The sequence below is a fragment of the Corvus kubaryi genome, unplaced genomic scaffold (assembly GCF_017639235.1).
Source record: "Corvus kubaryi isolate FWS band 111438036 unplaced genomic scaffold, C.kubaryi_AGA036_p1.0 71, whole genome shotgun sequence".
NCBI classification, from domain to species: Eukaryota; Metazoa; Chordata; class Aves; order Passeriformes; family Corvidae; genus Corvus; species Corvus kubaryi.
Window position 1 is genome coordinate 12,968,147 of NW_024582059.1, and position 21,462 is coordinate 12,989,608.

Below are 21,462 nucleotides of genomic sequence, written 5' to 3' on the forward strand. Positions count from 1 at the left end.
GGCTCCTGCCCCCCAGAGCTGAACCTGCAGCTGCACCCCGAGCTACCTGCGCTGAATGGATTCCTCAACGCACCAATGTACTCCCTCAGATTTACTTAGGCCTATCAGTCCCTAGACAAGGGAAATTAGGAGGATTTACTGTCTGTATTGAGATGATTAGATTAGCACTTTAAGCGCTCTTCCTGGGTGTATCGGAATCCTCCCATGGAGTTTCAAGAAAATCTTTTTTCATAGTCCTAGTGATAAAATCTTGTCAGCAACCTATAATGCTACAAGTTTTATGACTTTTAAATCCTGGATATAGAGTACTCAGCAGGAAAAGCTTACTTTGTAGGTATGCATCAGAATTCATTGTGTGAGCATGTGTCTGCCTGAGGGAAGGAACCTGAATGAACCCAATATTTACCCTTGCAGTAGTGATTATATAAAATTTTAAGTTATGCTGGAAACCCTGTTAACTGAAAAAAAAGCAAAGATGATCCTTCTGCATTCCCTTGTTGAAGCATCGCTTGTGTTTCTGGTTGCTTTTGGAGATTTTAATAAGACATTCATTAATCATTTTCCTGTATGTGGCTCACTGAGTAAATAATTGAATTTACAGCATTAAAAGCATCAATTTTGCCTAAAATAGGGATTGTAATTTTGAAATATTGAACTAACGGTCAACCTATGATAAAAGCTTCAATAAAATGAAGAAGAACACACTAAAAAATGCACGTATGTAAACTTTTGAAAGAAAGAAAACTATGACCAAGGCATAGAGGCAGAAGGAAATCAGACAGTAAATGTATAGTTCCCAGTCTCATTCCTGATTCTTTTAGTCATTAGTAAATATTATTAAATATTTTAGTATTTAGTAAATATATCAGTGACATTGGGAAATTACAGATGTTGTACCTATACTCCCCACAATAAAAATAATTTTTTATTTACTCATTAACCAGGTGATATGGTTCTAATTCAGACAGACTTGCTGGCAGAGCCCTTTTTCTTAGGAACAGTGTGCACAGTTTTACTGGGAAAAAGGAAAAGACAGTGAATGCACAGAAGCTTCTTGTAACAGGGCCCATAATACCTACTTTACACTCCTCCTTTCAGAATAAATTCAGTGCTTTGCAAGAACTCATATCCTATGATGGTAAAGACTGTGAAACAAATAAGCTGTATAAATCTTTTTGAGAAATGACAAAATGGAAGGCCTGCATCAAAGGCAGAAAGTTGCTGTGATTACATGACTTTTAAAAGTCTATGCTACACCAGTAAGATGTGAGGAGTCATAAAGAAAGGAAATACTGACATGGCAAATAAAAATTAAGAGTGGGAGGAGTCGATTAAACCACTGAAGAATGGTGACAGACTGATTTAAAATAGGATGGACATTGAGGCAGCAGAACAGTAAAGGTGGGGTTGTGTGAGTCATACTTCTTTAACTCTACTCACTTTATTAAAAATACCAAAAACATCTCCAAACCAAACAAAAATCCAGACCCTCAGAGACTTCAGATGCTTCTCAGCAGAAGCAGAAATTCAGCTAGAGGGTGGAATGAGAGGGACAAGAGCTAATGAGGCCTCCAGCCCACTAAAGAGGATCACTGAACCCGAACACCTGTATCTGCCATGGGGTCTTAATGCCTATGTGATTGTTTCAGAGTCTGTTTTGAAAATAAGCAATACATTAAAATCTTCTTATTCAAACAAGTGTCAGCAAATACTTTAAATATTGGAAATAGTACATTTAAGGTAGAGAGGGTAAATAAGCCTAGGAAGTCAAATAGCCTAGGAAGCTTTTTCAAGTACAGGGCCACCTTGTTGTCAGCATTGCTGAGTTAGTGAGGAAAAGACCCCATTCTACACCTAGAAACACAAAGTCACTCTCTCAAAGATGAGCTGCCTGGGAAAACCAGCAGTCATTACCATGACTTTCATATTGATTATTCCAAGTATCTGCAGTAAAATTAAATTGTGATCACAGACCAAATGGAAGATTTCTCTCTTGCTAATTGTAGGCACAAACGTCATGAGCTGCCAGAGTCATGCCCATTCGTGACTGCAATGATTTGCATTTCCAGAGCCTGTAAAGGTGCAGGATGAATGGTAAAACTCTAAGTAGACATAATTTAGTATAGATTACACTTTACTAGACCTACAGCAGTGGTAACACTACTGAGAACTGTCAGCTTTTGCTACTTGACCTGGCACTTCTGTTTTCTTATGCAAGGAATTTGCATCAGGGGTATTAATTACAGAAGTCAGAACACAGTAAGATAATAAATACTGAAGGAAATTCTCAGCTCCCTCAAAGGAGAAAGGAAATAATGGAAGAATTTTTTTCTTTCATTTAATGCCAATTAGTAGAGTATGGTTGAGATTAATCATAGAATTGAAACACAAACATTGCTACAATAAATTACTATTATGGTTATTATTTACAACTTGGCTGTGGCTAATAACCAGTGAGACTGATGCTTATTACAACAGATAATGTATAATTAGCTAATATTAGATATCTGAGGTACTAAATGGCTGGCATAGATCTCTTCTTAAAAGGCTGTCACTATATTTTAAAATAATTTAAAAGTAATAAAATACTATTATAATAAAGCACAGCATAATGAGTAGGAGAAAAGAACAGGTTCTAAAAAATGGATGACACATTGCTTGGTAAGTTGACCTTTTAGAAATACCCACTCCTTCACTTATCTTCTAAATGAAAGGCAGGATTATTTTTAATTCCAGCTAATGAGAGCGGATATAAGTATGCATAATTAAAAGTCACTCACATTTGAGCCAGCTACAGTTTTGCTATTATAACACAGAATAACACTTGAGTTAAGGTTGCATGACAAATACCATTCTGTTCTGTTATTTTCCAAATTCTTAGTTCTGGAATTTTTACTTAGTGACATAACTTTTTCCCACAAGACAAAGACCTAATTCTCCAAGAAATGTTATAAACTGACAGAAGAATAAACTTCTGTTCAAAAGAAGATCCTACTACATAAAAGTTGAAGTGCAAAACCACCACCAAAGATGGTGTTCTTTTCTGAGAGGAGAAATAAACTTTTTCCATAATATAGGAAAAGATCTTCCTTTTCTAAATACTTTCAGCCATAGAAAACAGCAGAGGATTGAAAGCTGGAATTTGACATAAAAATAACCCTCACTAAAAAGAAATGCCTATGATTGCTTTATCAAAGATGGTTTTAGAAATGTTTTGCAAAAGTGTCTGTGTACATGGGTGAACTGGATTTTTTCCTAAGATTTTGAAGAGCACAGCTAAGGAAGACTGTCCTGAACATCTGTGCATTGGTAACTCCACAGGGCGAAGGAACCTAAAGCCACGCAGAAGATTGGCTGTACTGGCTACTATGCACAGCTGCTCTTTCCTCAAACAAAACCATATCTACTATTTACAACACTTATGGAGCAAAGATTGCTGAATGGCATTAACAATATGTTTATCTTTTCATTTTCTCATGGTTGCTTTTAGGATTCAATAGCTCTGGAGCTGGCTACCTTTATTTCTTACTCAATTGTTTTCTACTCCTTTTGCTGTGTATCAGTGACACTCTTTTAAAGGTACTGTCTTAATTTAAGTAAAGCAAAATGACTCAATTAAAGTAATGGTATATGATGGACTCAAAGTGGAGCATCTCTTGCTGCACTGGAAAGTATCTTCCTCCAAACACTCCTTGAGCAGGGTCTTATATGATTTGGATCTTTCTGCTACAAGTCACAGCATGTGCAATATATTGGGAGCATGGTAGCTGAGCTGAGATGCAACTTGCAAGCACTTCCAGGGAAATCTGATTTTTAATTTTCATTAGATTAAATTCAAAATCCTAAAACAGTTTTGAACAAGCTTAGGTTCTCCATATTTATACAGCACATATCTTGTGGGACTAAGAATGACAGGTACCTGCTTTGGTGAAGTTGGATGTACAAGAAGAATATGATGACGGGATTTGTATTCTTTATGCAGAAATGCAGACTTTCTTTTGAAGGCAAATTGTTAAAATCCAAGGAAGGACAGTTCTCTTTCTTGGTATAAAACCAGGTATGATTGAGAACACAGACTTGGTTTCATTTCACAGTCTAATAAAAAAGCTCATTAGCTCGGAGATCTTCAACTGTCCCAAAGAGAGGCAGTTTATAGGGCCCTGCTTCGCTACACCTGTGTTTTCAGAATCACAGAATGGAATTTCTTTTTCAATCTCCATCTCTACAGCAAGGATGTGGGAAAGGTTATTATCATGTTGCTAAGGGAAATGCACCATCCCATCATCAAAAGCCAATATTATTGACTGACAGTATTCAGAGAGGGTTACGGCTTGTAAAACCAGTCATTCACATTACAACTGGAACAACAGTGCTCTCTCTTGGAGTGTGTCAAGGAGAAATAACAGAAACTGTTACATTTTTCATCATTTTTATTTCTACTAAATGCTGTGAAATGAACTTAACTTTTTCCTAGTCTGACCTCCATTTTATTTGAAATGCAAAGGAAAATGTTTCCTGCTTTGAAAATTGACTGAAAATGAAAGATTAAGTAATGCTCTCTGCCCTATTTTCCAGTTTCCTTTACCATTTTCTACTAGATTTTTAATATGAAAAACATCTTTATTGTTTTATTAGAGCAACTATTCCACTTCAAATAAGTAATTTAAAACCCATTTTTGGTTATATGAACAGCATTTCCTTCAAAAATAAAGGAACTACAGTGTACTTGTCAACGGCCCTGATGCAACCAGAGCAATGTTTGATTATCTCAGCACAAGAATTTATCATGCTATTTCAAGTTAGATTTCCTTACCTCTTATACCTTTATCTGAGCTGAGCAGTCCATCTCTTTATATGTTGCATCTTAATGGTTTTCCAGGCACAGGGAGAGTTAACTACAGAATCTGACTTAGAATGTTGAGCAGACTTCAATGTGCACTTTCAGTGGTGTTTCAAGGAAATAAAGACATGTACCCTGGTATCTTGGCACAACATTGCTCAATTTCAGCCAAATCTGACTGAGAGATGGGTCTTAAAAGTGTTAAATCCCAAAACAGGAATGAGAATCAGTGAATAGATGACCACTGACATCCCATCTGTACCTCCACTGATGAAACAACTGATCAAGCACAATCCTCAACCCTTCTAATCGCAGGAATCAGCTGGCTGGTTGTACAACTGTTGCACAGACACAGAAGATATGGGGGAGAAAAAAAAAAAAAAATAAAGGAGTTTCTTTTCTGGGCCTGGCCAGGTCTGAAGGACACTGTTATTTCCTGTGCTGGAAGAATGTGCAGGAGAGACACAAACTTTACGTCATCAAACTTCCTTAATTCCAGTTACTCAGCTTTAACTTAGCATCATCACAAAGTGACTAAAACACAACCCAGTCAACTGATTGTATGCACACAGAAGGTGGAAACTTACTTGGAAAAGGGAAATTTTAAAAGGGCTATTCCTGTGAGTGTAATTTAGTCCCTATAGTGACACACAGTTGAGTCAATAAGTTCCCTCTTCCTTATCTAAGCGAACAACTGGCAAGGTGACCTCTTTGCTAGATGATGCAGCACTCCTCCGAGTACCTGGGTGGCCTCAGGAGACCTCTTCCAAAAGTTAGGCTCTGCCTAAGGCTATTCTGAGTCCCAGGGATGGATACCATGGCGTCAGCCAGAAAAGTGGCATACAGCAACTCACTCCTCACAGCTTAAACCTCATGAAGTTGTGGACACTGTCCCAACATTTATTATTAACTAAAATGCCAGGCCTGTGGCTTACACTGGACTTAAGCCAAAACTGTTCTTTGACAGACCTTTAATGTCTCCTGTATCCTTGGAGAAGCTAATCATTGTTTCATTAAAAGATATACTTGAAATACAAAATAAAGAGATATCTGTTGATGATACACACTTATACACGAATGCACATATCCAAATGGGATGCTGGATAAAAACACAGTCTTAAAAATAACAGTTTACAGCAGTAGCCTACTGGAAAAATATCCCTCTCAAAACCAACATTGTATTCTAGGTATTTCTTGCAAACTGCATGATAGGTACACAGAACATCGGCTGATACCACAGTAATTTGAAGAAAAGGAAGAAGTAATAACAGCACTTCACAGTACACCAGATAACATGACAAGCCAAGATTAACAGACAATATTTATGATTAAATTAATTAACTGTACCTTGAAAAATAACGGCTCCTCAGGAAGGGGGCTAACAGGGAGGGAGGTTGTGCTACTAGCTGGACTCATGTCCGTGCTCTGAAAGAAAAGCACACAGGAGTTTGCATTTCCAATCAAGTTCCATGGACCACTTTTTACAGTTTTGGGGGGAGGGGGTGGGAAATGAAAGAGCTTGAAAACAACACTGAAAATCTAACCGAATTAGACTGATAACCTATACTTTATTTGCTTGTAATTAGTTCAAGTATTTCACTAATGGGTAAGTACTCTTAATTTTCTTTCTTTTGAATGAACTCCCCATTCAAAGACTGAACTGCATGCACGAGTACACAAACATACTGTTCATATTCGTTCATACAGAAAAATTTATTCTTTTAAAAAAAAACTACGACATAAATTTTGAAATTAGTTTTGGGATGGCCCAATAGTATATTTAGAAGGAAAAATTAACAGGAAAGCAATATATTGCAGGAAAGTATTTGGTTCAAAGCTTAAAAATATCACGTTCACATGAGTCAATACACCTTACAAATAAGCACTAATCCATGAAAAGAAACAGTGAAGACCAAAGTTATTAATGAAAATAATTCAGTATACTTCAATGGACCTGTCAAGTCAAAATGCTTGAAAGATTGACCTAGAACCCCACCCTCTTCAGATAGTATTTCAGTAACCTGTTGGTTAGCATGGACATTATTTTTACAGATGTGACAGATACTAAAACAAGAGTGTGACACTTAACAACATAAAATGGTAATAATAAGAGAAGAACAAAATCTGGAGTTTAGAAACATATATAAACAATATCACAATTGTTCTGGAGAAAACTAGAACAATGCTACTTCTTGGGAAATAAGTCCCCGAGTGCTAAAAAAAATCCACCATGACCACCAATAAAACAGAAATGAAGAATATAAAAAAAATCAACAAGTTTGCATAGCCTAGTAGTGCATTCCTTTTCACAACGCAGCACTGCAATGCAGAATGATTTAATAAGCTCAACTTGTGCACTTGACTAATCCGCTACCTGCTTTTGCACCACTATGAAGCTACTCTAAATCCTTCGATAAGCCCAGATTCTGCAAGTGAAGCACACTGCTCCACCCAGTCAGTTCTATCAGTTCATTTATCAGAAGATCCTTATGGACACTGCACTTTACTCAGCCAACTGGAAGGGGATGAAAAAAGACAAAATTTTGGGTACGAAATCCCTGTGTCAAATCTAAAATAGGGCACAGAGACTTCAAAGTCAACACCTACTGAGAAAATTTGAGTTTAATTAGATACGTATCAGCTACAGCACAGCTGAAAGAAAAGACAACATTTGCCTGCTAAATAAAAGGGATACACAGGTAAATGAGAAAGGGGACCATGGCAATTATATCCTAAGAGAGACACAGGTAATTTATAACCCACAGAACACAGAGATGATGTTGAGGAATAAAGCAAGATTACAGCATGTCAGAAAGTCAGTATCTTTGGAGAATCCACTGTATTCAGAAACATTAAAAATTTTAACTCCTGCACCTGATCATGAAGAAAACTGGCTAATAATATTTAAAAAATGAAATGAAATTTAGCTGTTCTACATTAAACACGGAGTACAGACAAAACTGGACACCTCTGTGGGAATGTTTTGCCTCAAAAGCCAGCAGCTCAGCCGAAGACAATTTGCCTTTTAATTTACATAAAATAAAAAAAAACTAAGAGGGGAAAAAAAAAAATCAAGCAGCTGCTTTCCAAACCAAATCAAATGCCCTAATTTGTAATTAGAAGTGTGCAGGAGGGCAGTCCCATCTTTAAGCATTGAAACAGCATCACTACAAAAATCTGCAAAGCAAGAGCTGCAAGTTTTTCAGGGATAGCTGGAATCTAAGGAGGCTTTAACAGCCCTGAGGATGACACTGTTGCTGTCACAAAATTTCTCAGGCTGTATCCATTGGATGGCCTGAGAAAAACATCTGTTCTTCAACGATGGCTGGACAGGGGCCAGCCCAGGTCTGATGTCACACTGGTGTGGCACCATGCCTGAACCAAAAAGGCTGTTGAGAAGGAGGTGTATTAGGAGGGGCACCGTGACTACATGGGTTCTGGACTGAAAACAGTTTGAGTCTGGCCAGACAGGAGCACTGGCAGAAGAGCCAGGCTGTGTCCGGCTAGAACTTTCCACATACACATACTCTCAGTGGCCCCTCCAACACCTCCAGTAATTTTCCTCTCTAAGGAAAGCCGAGCAGTATCTGTGCCTGTGTAAATTAATTTAGCCCAGTGGCACTAACACAGTTTATTATAGTGGAGAATTGAGTGAGACAGTACCAAGAGGGTTGTTTCTCGAGCTATTAAAAAACCCAAACCCTTACAAAGTCATCACTGCTATGAAGGATGTTGATAGCTTGCTCTCCTGAAGCGATATACTAAGAATTTCAAACAACATCACAGTCCCCACTTAAATTTACTCTCCGTGCTGTGTTTATCATAATCACACTTTGCAGTCTAAAGCTACCCAAACATATTAAAAAAAAATCACTCTGAGGAATTTACTCAACAAAGACTTTTTATTTGATGTTGTCTAAACCAATTGTGTTCTCATAAAAGCAGCCACTCACTTTAAGTCCAGCATAAACTTGATAGGTTTTAGTTATAAATTAACCAGAAGATGCTATACCATTAGGCTACAATTATATCTTGTAAGTCATTGCAAATGCTAAATAAACATAATTTGTATCTTAATTGTAAGTATTAGGCAAAATCAGGACATCTAATTTTGCAGTACTGTGCTGTGCAACTATCATTTAAATATGTATTTTTTATGCACAAAATGCACAGCTGGGTTTTGTTGACTGAGCCTTTTCCATGTGTCACTGGAAACCTCTGAGTTTACCAGAGGGCAGAAAATTTGCACAGCTTTAATCACCTAAACTACATTTTCAAAATATCTGAATACCAAGCAATTCAAGTATTTCTCAGAACAACAGTTTAGAAAAACACCATCTTGCCCATGCCAAAAAACCCCTGCAAGCATTCCTCTCAGTGCTTTTAGGCCATTTTTGAGTTCGGAACAGGCTGCTAATATCTGGAAAACTGACATTATTAGAATTTTATCAATAATTCTTTCATGATTACAAAGATCAATGCTCAAGTCTTACTCTAATTTCTAGAATCAGTCTCAATATACATCATCCTTACTGTGCAATTGAACAGGTACCTTGGAGTCACTGATAGGCCACACTAACCATTTATCCTTGGAGTCCAATGTTAAAACTGTGATAAGGATCCTGATAATGAGGCAAAGCAAGAAAATAAGTTTAAGAGAAAAAACTTTTCCCATTTCGATGTCCATTTTGGAGATCCAAGGTCAGGATCCCATTTGAGGAAAAATTCCCATCATTTGAGCTAGATGAAAGTGAAAGCAGCTGTTTCTGGAGCTGTTATAAAGTAGTTACGGGCTTGGTTTTGTTTTATTCCACTTGTCTCTACCTTCCTCAAAGCAGAATGTTTCACAAACCTACATAACAACGTAAAGTGTCTAAGAGCAGATCAGCAAATGTAGTCAGAGGTTCTCCAGCAACGCAGAAGAACAGGAATGTGCACACTGTTAAAAACACGCTCCTTTGAAAAGAACTCTTCCTTTCCAAGAGTCATCTTCCAGTCTTCAGCAACTGCTCTTTAAATGAAAGCAGATTCACCTCATAAATTCAGATTTTTCTTGCTACAAACCCTTGCCTTTAATCTGATGTTGTTTAGGAAGTGGCCTATCTATCAACCTTCATTAATTGTGCCATAAAATAAGGACCTTTCACTGACAGAAGCCAATTTAATTTGCTACAACTGCTTTTCAACAGGGGTAAACACTGCAATGGTAGCTGGCAGACAATGACTTCTCAGGAGATCAGTATTGCAATTTATTGATCTAAGAAGTTAATACTGACAGAGAAAATCTGCAGTGGATGTTAGAGCTCGAGATTCAATAAATCTTTATAATAACTGAAGAAAAGACAATCTGTGTACTTTATAGCTTTTTCTAAGGGGTAGTGGATGAGTGTTGAACTGACTTTGAGAGTGATAGCTGTAGTTGTATCATAAGTTATGTCAGAAAATATCATTTTATAATCTAGAAGTTGAGTAAAACTAGGAAATTAAATAAGTGCAGTCAGCAAGCTCAGTAGTGACATTTTGATATACTGAGGGTACATCAAAAGACCTGCAAATGGATTTATTAATGGGTCTGCACAGCATCTTTATGAAATATTGTACTTAAATATCATTATCCCATTTTATCCATAGAAGTGAAAAAGAAGGGAAAGTGATTTGCTCAAAGCTATGAAGGGAGGTAAAAACAAAGAGAGAATCAGAAACTCAGTTATTCATCCAGGGTGTGCAGTGCTCTCCTACACACTTTGAGTGCTCTGATATCTGTAATTTCTGTATTATTTAATCTCATGAAGAGGTTTTGCTCATACATATACTTCCTGCAAATAAATTTTTGATAAACAATTGAGGCCAGAGAAATGAAAATTAGTTTAGATAAAAAAGAGTAGACACACAGTATAAGCTTTTACCTCCCACCCTGTATCATGTTTGAGTAACTTTCCTCAACATCTCCAATCTCTCTCACTAAGAATGGAGTGAGCACCTCCTTAAAATGTGTTTTCTGATATTGATGAATACAGTTCAGGTGGTTATTTATAAATCCATGCCATGTCTCCTTCCTTAGGAGATACAGTTAAATATTCTCACTAATTACTAATGCATGCAATTAACAGCTGAGACATTTAAGTATTATTTTCCAGTATTTGCCTGGAGCTTGCTGCTCACATAGCTCAGAAGGCCGCATGGGTCTTGCATTTGACCGGAGTTATTGTAGCTCCCATTGCAGGAGTGAAGCATAAATTACAGCTGCTACTGTGTCTTGCTACCTCTTTTCATGCTACGTGAGGTACAGAAAGCCAAGTAAGTTTTCAGTGGTTCAATTACCCATGGATTCTCGATCAGCAATTAGTATACAGGCATACAGATTAGTCCTGATTCCTCTTACAACCTAAGCAAAGCTAATCACCCAGGGAAGCTGGGAAATGCCAGTGGGAAATTTCATCTCATAGAAGGTAGGATGCTGATCTGTCACTTAGCAGCATTTGTATGTCCAGTACTGTTTATTTTAGAAGACTCTGAGTTTTCAGGATGTCTCTTAAATATAATACTTTGCACAATAATTTTTTTCCTCCAAGGAGTAGTTAGTATCAAGAATAATTTGTTGACTGTTATTTGTTTCCACTTGGAAAAATAACTGGCAAGATGCTCTTTTAACCTTCTAATTAGGCTAAATCAATTATAAAGCCCATAACCAGCAAGTAAAATAAAGTGTACACAGCCACTCCACTGTTTGTTGAAGTGCTACTGTGTTTGAAATAGTTTAGACTCAGACTATATTTTCATGCTGTTTTATATTTAATATAAACTTAATTTCCTCAAATATTTGAATTTTCCAAGTTAGCTATCTCTCCTCTCCTTATAGTAAATGCAAAAGTGGAAGAACACCAAAGCACAAGGCACAAATTAGTATTATTATCTGTTTTTCAGTTTCTAAACTGGCAATATGAAATTCCTTACCATAAAAATAATTTGTTAGCTAGGACAAGGACACCACCTTAATAAACATTTAGAAATTTGTAAACAAAGTAGAAAGCTGAACTATTAAGAACTGGAGGTTGCTGGCTTACAAGTGAACACATACAGAGGGGAAAAAAAGAGTCTTTATATGCATAGAAATACCAGATTTTTTATAATAGACAGTGACATATATATCACTACATAACTAATTCATTTATTTAACAGCAAATATATCTTCCTTTCTGCTCTTTATTTTCACCTGGAGTTTATCTTGCTCATCCTCCTAGTCTGTCTTTTCTCCCTGCTTTCCTCCACAAAACTCTTAATAAATAGAGACACAAGCTTCCTTGTCAGACAACTTCCTGCTACGAAGAGGTTACATGAAGGGGCCATTAATATGTAGGAGAAAACCCTTTTTACCTTCCCAACATCAAATTCACCTCAGGTTAATCTCTAAAAATCCCCCTCACTTCGATTGCAAGCAGAATCGAATTTCAGAACTGATTTGGACAATGACTTTGGGGTTACCATGTCTTTGAGAGGAGACCTGAGGGATCATCAATGACTGTCACTCTCTCAGCTGGGACTGCTACCATGATACATGATATTAAACACAACTCCAGTCATATTTTTATCCTAGTGAAAACCAGGGGGTTGCTTTCACAGATGCAAATGCTCTGTTGACAACACAGTGGAGAACTGATTTCCTTGAGCTAAACTCTACTCCCTCTTCAGTTTCTATTGTTTCTTTCATACTTCATTGACTATACTATCCAGCCTTGACATTTTGTTATTGTATATTCCTCCCTAATAATATCATATAAAATCAGCTTTTTCTGCTCTTTCAGCAGGCAATTGAGAGAACCAAGTGCTCTCCCGGGATTTTAATCTGCAGGCTGCCTATTTCAATTGCTTTTCTTTCCTTGCAGGAGATCTTTCAGGTTCAAATGCACACATTTTTTTTCCTCAAACTGCTTTCAGCTTTGTAGCAAATATGACGGCTGTCTCACACAGTAGGTTGGGTGGTTTTTTTAACTAGTCACAAAGACACTTTCTTTCTCCAAAGCCTGCATTACAGCACTCACAGTAACTACCTGATATTCCACAGCACACTCATAATCTGAGTCTGGAAGACAATGCCTGCATCCACTCAAAGAAGAGTCTATCAGAAGAGAACCTCTGGGCTCTCTCAAACTTCTGCATCTGCCCTGCATAGAGATCCACAGTTTTTCTGCACCCCCAAATAAAACACTTAGAACAGAACTAAGCAATTAATCGAACTGAGAAGGGTCATATCAGATAACAGAATTGACTCCTCTCCCTCCCTTACACACGCATGCACGTTATGCATCATCACATAGCATAACATACTGTGGCCAAGATACAAGGTGAAATTTAAAAGGATCAGATACCAACACAAACAATAAACACACCTACAATTACATTAAGGAGGACAAAAATATATACAGAATATACCTTTATATGCTGTTGGATATGGGGAAGTAACTATCTTGATGAGTTAGGAAAAAAAAGCTCCCCAAACCAGGCTGTTTTCTAAGTTCCTCTGAAGTATCCACAGACGGCCACCATTGAAGCCAGACATGGATTTAGGTGCTAGTTTCAGCACAACAGTTCCTATACTCACAATTCACTGTTCTCCATGAAGCTCTGAAAGATGTTTGTGATCTCCTTACAGCCAGTGTAATGTCTTTTTTTAGTCTACAAAAACCACGATTCCTTCAAGATAAAGATCTATTTGTACTTGCTATTAAGAAATATCTTTCTTTAAGGTACACGTTTTAGAATACACTAAACTCATATCCAAAAAATACACATGCTTTACTGTCCCTTTGCCCATAAGTACATAGGGATATAGGTGGTATCTCCTCCAATATTGTGGTCAGCTAACTGACTACAGTTTCCCTGACTTACAGTGCTTTCACCTAAATGAGGACAATGTTTCATAATATTGACAAAACTTATTTTTTAAATCTGAACATGATGAAGCCAACCTGACTTTCATTAATAATTTGCTGCTAAATTGTCCAGTTGTTTCCTAGGCTTATTTTACTTTGTAATCATCATGGACAACTTTGCCAGAGTTTCACAACAGTGTTTTAATCTAAGGCTATGTTTTATTTTTCTGTGATTCACAAAAAAGATTTAGATGCCTTCAATTGCTATCCATTTCACTGAGGTTTTAACAAGCTATTTTGCACTTCCTAAATGTTGTGATTGCAATTACTCTCACTTCTTCATCAGTTCTCAGAAGGGTTTTTACAATTTCAGTATGGAACCACTCCTGACAGGGGATTTTAACTTACTTAGATGCAGTGGCTTCATTCTCAAAACTGTCTTGAATTACCCAATAACAGCTTAAAGGAAACATTTTAAACATCTGTATGTATCTGCTACTAAATCAAGGAAGACAGGCTGGGCGTTTTTTTCACACTACAAGAAAAGAAACAAGTGACATTTTACAATTTGAAATACATTTTTCCTGGCTGCAGCACTTCCTCTGTATAATGTTGATAGAAGTAAAAGCTAAAAAATTAGAAAGTTTTGCTATGTTACTTGCTTCACAGTGGTTTCAATAGTGATGTTCTTTAACGACTTCTGAAAGTTGCATCTCTGTGGCGTGTATATATATATATATATATATATGGCAATATTTCACCTTCTGAAATGTAGAGATTCTGATTACCACCGTTTCTAGAATGCTAAGCCCGCTTCTTAGTTTAAGAAGCAGATTCCAAAGTGGAGTTAGTCAAGGCAGGACAAAAATTTCTTGATTTTGTAAATACATGGTATGCTGAGTGCCCTGGGGTGACTTTATGATGTGTATCCCATGTTGCTGCTCTATGCCCAGAAATTAACTTTGTGCCTTTCTATGCCTTTAAACTGAGCCTGAGAGGGGGAAGGAAAAACTGAGCAAAACTTTTTCAAAGCAGTTTGCAGCTTGTTCAAGGTCACACAGAGATAGCAGGGTTTTTTTCCCCAGCTGCGGCAGGGGAGCGAGGAAGCACCCGGCTTGTGGCTTTCCAGTCAGCTTTTGGCCAGTTGTTTCAGTTTCCTTTTCTCTGGAGAGAGACTGAGAGCTGAACTTTGCTTTTCCTTCCCTAGAATTTCGGATTTTCTCCCTTTTCTGCTGGACTGCTTTCAACCTCAGAGCACATCGGGAGGACTTTCCATCGGGCACAGAGGGCCTGGCCCTGGCCCAAGCCCCAGCTCCGAGGAGACCAAAGGGAGGACTCGAACACTTTCCCAGGTTTTTCCTCCACAGTGAGACATTTTATTATTTAGCCTTATTTTCCTTTTCCCGTGTGTTTGGTAAATAAATAGTTTTATCTCCTTCACTTTCCTTCAAGGAAAATTTATTTTTTCCTGAACCTGGTGGGGGAGGGGTGGTTGTGCCTTCTCTCAGAGGATATATTTCTAAATTTGGCCAAACCGGAACACTGAGTTTTCACCTTTGTGCATCAGCTTTCATTCTTAAGGGAAGGATTAAGGGTAAGGTACAACAGGAACTTCAACTCCCACCCTGTCAGAGGGTTCAATAGAAACTACCCCAACTGCAGTGAGCTCTCCACAGTCCTCCCACCCCTCCTTGTTCTACTTTCCTTTTCTAGTTTAATCCTTAATTCTCTTCCCACCAGTGAAAATCAAGATCTTCCTGTGCTGGGACCGCAGAGCTGATGCAGCACTGCAGGTGGGGTCTCACCAGAGCAGAGCAGAGGGGCAGAATCCCCTCCCTCCCCTGCTGCCCAAACTGCTTTGGATGCAGCCCAGGTTGTGTTTGGCTTTCTGGGCTGTGACTGTGTACTGCTGGATCATGTCCAGCCTCTCATCCACCAACACTCCCAAGACTGTCTTCAAGACTGCTCTTTCTCATCTCTCAGTTTACTTGCAAAGTAATCTCCTATTCCCATTTCTCCCACTCCTGCACCCATTCTATCACCAGCACTAGCCCTGTTGTGCCATCCATTTGAACCTGAAAGTATTCCCACCTTCTCTATCCTTCTCCCTTCCTCTGGCCAAGATCCATCCCTTTCAGTCTGTATAGAGGCTAATATGCATATTAAAATATATCTAATATATCTAAAGTATATATAGGATACATATAGTCTATCTATATACTTAGATAAAAAAACCACACACAAAATTGACTGAAGGAATCTTTCTGTAGCTGCTGTGATGTAGCTGCCATACAATTAGTTTGCTACTGAAAAGATATGTACACAGTAAAGCTGGTCAAATAATGAATGTGTGAAAATTTTGTAGGGTTTTGCTACACTGAACCTTAATTTTGACACAACTTCTCAGCCTCAAGCTCTGTGAAGTCTGGGAAGGCCAAGCTACACTGTTTAAAAAACTGCTACCATTTGCAAAGCAATAGAGGAGTTAAAAGCTGCTGTACTAGTACTTAGGCATTGCATTATTGTTATTTTTAGAGCCCTCAGCTGACCAATTTTTTTTTAATTTTTATGTTTTGCAATAGAATTGTATACTAAATTTGCTGAGATATCTGAATAGCATTTTATAAAGCCATTAGCAATAAAATACTCATTTTTCGTTTATATTATGTCCAGAATACAAATGAGCATAATTTCTTCCTCTCCTTCAACATTAATAGCGAAACTAGAGAGAAAAATTGAACACACCTTTCACATTCATTTAACTACAATAAAATATAAAGAGCCTTTCAAATGAAAAACAATTTAAAAATAATAATACTGTCTTTTTTCTTTGGCAGTACTGTTACAGGCATCTCCACTACTGTATTTATATATTTTATTCTTTTTTTCTGGTTTTGTAATTTCACAAAGCAAGGTTAAGGTACTGGCTCAGTCACCATGTGATAAATCAGTATTCCTTGAAACAGCTTTGGTAAAACTACAAAAACAAATCAGCAAGAGTCAAAGGAAATGAGGAGACATGTTAACAAACTCCTAGGCTCATGCTACAAGCTAGGAGTTTATCCATACTCCCATTATGCCATGGAGCAGTTGGCACTCTGGCTTATCTGATGGCAACCTCTCTGCATGGCTCCAGTGAGTTACTTTTATCTGCTCCTTTTCCCCTCGCATCCACCACTATGATTTTAGCTCTCAGCAGCTGCCACTGCTTACAAGAATCTCTCTAGGCTCAGTTATGGTAAAAACAGAAGCTTTCCTTGGCAGAGTTGTTTCATCTTTCCTTTCTCAGCACCACAGAGGTGATGGCAGGTGCTAACACCTCCTGGCTGCCGCACGGAGGCCCTGTGGTTGTCACTGCTGCCATCCCAGTTATAGGCAAAAGCTGGTCCCCTGTTCCTAAAACCCTCAATAACTCCAAAAGAAACTGACATCCAAAAGCTTATAAAACAATCCTCTGAGAGATCATAGGTAGCAGAAATACCCTGGGTTTAAATGATGTCCACCAGCAGAGCTGACCTGAAAAGCCTCGCTCACAATTATTCCTGTCAAACAGGAACTGTTTTTACCCTACTGCTGTTTTCAACATTTCAGGAGTGATAAATTCAATACAAAAATTTCACCAGTCTGCTTTTTCATGCCTCTTAAAGCTGGGGCAATTTACTTTACTATGTCTGCATCAGATATTGCATACAAAGGAGAATCTTGAAAAGGAGGTTGCTCTGAGAATAGAGGCAAATGGTTTTTCCACTGGAATACAGGAAACAGACAGATAAAATATAAGAAACTTTTAGCACATACACCGAAGATGCAAAAACATACTTGTGGAACACTGCATTTTCAACAGAAGAAATCAATATTGAGGAAATACTAAAATCAATATCGCCCATGCCTATCTATTTTATTGTAGCTTTCAGTTAATGGCCACAGACCTTTTTTGCCCTAAGTCAACCGGAGCACATGATAATGGCCTTTAAAAATTTCTCAGTATTTTTTTTTTAACATACAGTACTCATATTGCAACACTGGGATATTGCAAAGGGTCTGGAAGCTGCCCACATATGATCAGATGAAAATTCTCCTGCCGGGTTTCAATCTTTTCTAGTCTAATGCCTCCATTTCTTTCACTCAGTTCTGATTACTCTTCAGTAGTATAAAATCTAAATGGTTTCTGTATTAAAGAGCAATGGACAGCTGCCCAGAAGCAGTTTTAATCCTTGTCCTAAGCAGAGAGTTCAGTACAGAGTTCAGTACCAAGAGCTCTGGAAAACCTTATATTAAACAAAACCCCATTAATACATATTTTTTTAAAAAAGGAGAATTTGCAACTTTTACTGATGGCTCTTAAAAACAAGATAACAGTGAATACAAATGACTTTTACATCACTTTTCATGTGCTTGTTTTCTGCAAATTAGAGTGTGTCATAGTTAGTATGCAGTGAAAAAAATAAAGACATGTTGTAGCTTTTTAATAGATGCAAGCAAAAATCCAACAGAAAATCCTCCTCATTCAAGTACAGTTTTCCTGAAGGAAAAATGAAAATTCTCACAGGACTCTTGCTGAATGCTTTGAAAAGGTTTTAGGCAGATACCTGAACTGAAGTAAAAATGCTATGTTCAAGTAAGCTACTTGCAGGTATGTATTTTTCAGAGGACTTCTACAAAATCACACAAAATAAAAAACAATTAATACTATCATTTCCATCTGTTTACCCCAAGTTAAACCAGAAGTAGTTTGTTTTCAAAAAGTCCCTAGTAAGTATTTTTTAAATGCCACTAGGCTCTTAAGGTGTGATTGACATGCTGGAAGGATGGGATGCCATCCAAAGGGACCTGGACAAGCTCGAGAAGTGGGCCCATGGGAACCTCATGCTGTTCAGGAAGGCCAAGTGCCAGATGCTGCACCTGGACTGGGACAACCCCTGATGGCAATACAGGCTGAGGGACCAAATGACAGAAAACAGAAAGGTTGAGAGAAGTGGGTTTGTTTAGCCTAGAAAAGGCTCCAGGGAGACCTTACTGTGGCCTTTCAGTACTTGAAGGGGGCCTGTAAGAAAAATGGGGACAAACTTAAGCAGGGGCTGTTGCAATAGGACAAAGGGTAATAGTTTTAAACTAAAAGAGAGTTGATTTAGCTTAGATATAAAGAAGAAGTTTCTTACTGTGCAGGTGGTGAACTACTGGAACAGGCTGCACGGAGGAGGCGGTGCCCCATCCCTGGAAACATTCAAGGTCAGGTTGGATGGGGCTCTGAGCAACCTGATCTAGTGGAAGATGTCCCTTCAACTCACTGCAGGAGATTGGACTAGACGACCTTTAAAGGGTTTGCTTCTACCCTTGAACACAGGATATCACAGAATTCCAAATCTTCAAAAAGATGAGCACAGGCCTTCAACAGATTCATGCAGCAGTGACTTATACCCAAAAGTCACAAATTAAAAGTTACTGATGTTCCTGTTTCACAAGCCATTTCAAGCAGACGAAGGGTACTGCCTACATGGAGTGTCATGTATAAATGGGGCCTGAAATAGTGAATAATAAAGTTCAGTCCATGGAATCAACAGCAATGGAAAAATACAAGGAAAAATTATGCAAGGGAAAAAATGTAAAAATGCAAAAAAGCATGAATATTAAAATAGCATTGATAACTTTATTTTCTACTTTCTATTTTGAGCAGGAAGATCACTTCTGCAGTCTAATTTGAATTTATTTATAAATAAAGCTGATTAATGCTTTATAGTATAAAATGAATTCAAATTTCAATTCTTATGATAATTTAAATACTTTCCAAGAGAAACATGTTTTTCTTCAGCTGCTTCTCATTTAAATCTGTGCCTCAGGTGCACAAATTTAACCTTTGTCTCACACCACTTGTATAAGCAAGGCTAAATTAATCTGTGAGCCAAAGCCAGCCAGTTCCTCTAGGACTTAAGTATCTTCTCCCCCAGACTGTGCAGGCAGGGAGCTACTACTGCACAGTTAGTTGGCAAATGAACAAATACAGTGAATGATCTGTTCTGATCTAACTTCCCAGAAGAAAATTCTTCACACAATTGCCAGTGTGAAATATAACTAAACTCTATTTTGAAACTTCAAGAAACCCACTGCTCTGTAAATGCAAATTTTAACTGTGCCGTAAGCACCTCCTCTGGATAAAGCTCAATTTTTTTCCCCCTCATGCTTTACATTTATAAAGCAAAATAGGGAAACTGTAGATTTGAAAAGGTCAAAGCCTTTTGTACATCATCATGCAATTCTCCAGCTAAGAGTACAGTATTCTTAACAATTCAGCCTAAGGTTTGCTGAGTGATTATTATCAGAATAATTTCTAAAAATAGCATCAATTGCTAGATGCTGTGAGGAAAAAGGGTGTGATTGCTGAAAAACAAGCCTGGAAAAAAGAACTTATGTCTTTTGTGCCTATTTTGACACAAGCTTTTAAGCATTTGACTTGCTGAATTTCAGCTGCCTACACAAAGATACACCACTCCTTTGATACATTATGTTTAAAGAAAATGTTCCTTATTTTTACTTGTTTTGTGAAATATGGAGTCTCAGTTTTCTTTATCCTAAGCATACTAAAGAATAAAATTCAACAGCATGCTTAGCAAAAAATAATAAAATACTTTGTTACTATAGAAGTCTCAGAAATTCTGATGACAAAAGTCACATCTCAGATTTCAGGAGTATATTAAATACAACAGTAATTTGCATAAAATACAGTATTATTTTTCATGCATTAAAAAGTCACAGAAAAAATCTGAAAAAACACACATCCCTCAAAAAAAAAAATTTGCCCTACAACTCAATCAAGAGCTAGAACAAATAGTTTACTTTCAGTTTATTCTTTATGAAGAACGGGAGGGAGCGGGCTTCTAATGTTGCATGATTGTCTTGTGAAAACAAATCACTTCTCAGATGTGTTTTTGAAGGCCCCCAGACAAGAACAGAGACATTTTGCTTCTGGTTGCCAGGGGATACAGAAGACCATTTTCACACAGTGAATCATCACTGCATTTGAAAAACGGCGTTAGCAGGAATGTCACCGATGTGCAGATGTCTCTTTCTCACCTCCAGTGATCCTGCAGTGATCTGCAGTCCTGGTGTAGGATGAGATACTTGGGGGTTTTTAATTTTTAATAATTATCTATCTCCATAGCCTTTACAAAGAATGCATTGCCATTAGTATATCCAAAACTCAGAAGCGTGAATACACAGGGGCTGAAACACTTCTTTGGAACAACAAGTTGTGTAATTCACTACCTATTCAATTCTACAATGATGTATACGTGCAGAGTAATGGTAAAGTCTCATACTACATGGTTTTCACCCAGTTAAATGACAACAGAAGACTTTACAAACCATGGGACAGTAGTATCCAATAATTTACTCTACTCCAGTGGTTTCAGTCAGCATTCTGACGTGTGGGCTTTGTGCAAATCCACTTGCACACCACATATGGGAGCTTCCATAAAAAGCAACATCAGTTGCAGTTGATTTCCATTGAGCAACAGAATCTTGGAGGAGGGAAGGGAAGACTTCAAAAAGTAATTTCTCTGACATGAAAAGAACTGTGTTAGACCAAAAATAAACTTTGCAGCTTACTGAAGGATTGTGTCAATAAGACAGTTCCTGAAAAACATGTCAGTGGTATATCATCAACAACAATTTTTATATCTGACTTTCATTAGTAATTCTGTAGGTTTTATGTATTTTATTTTAAGAAAGATAAATAATACATTTCAGTAGGCAAAA

At 37.6% G+C, this 21,462-nt stretch overlaps 1 protein-coding gene across 6 annotated transcripts in view; it reads right to left on the reverse strand.

The window, feature by feature from the left end:
* Nucleotides 1–21,462, reverse strand: part of CCSER1 (coiled-coil serine rich protein 1) — a 629,908-nt gene that overhangs the window by 323,725 nt on the left and 284,721 nt on the right. For 5 of the 6 annotated variants that reach the window (XM_042049676.1, XM_042049678.1, XM_042049682.1 and 2 more), the window contains exon 7: nt 6,188–6,265. The exons of the other annotated variant lie outside the window; for it this stretch is intronic. In XM_042049676.1, coding sequence (XP_041905610.1) covers nt 6,188–6,265 — 78 coding nt within the window. The remainder of the gene's footprint in view (nt 1–6,187; nt 6,266–21,462) is intronic. 6 annotated transcript variants of the gene reach the window in all.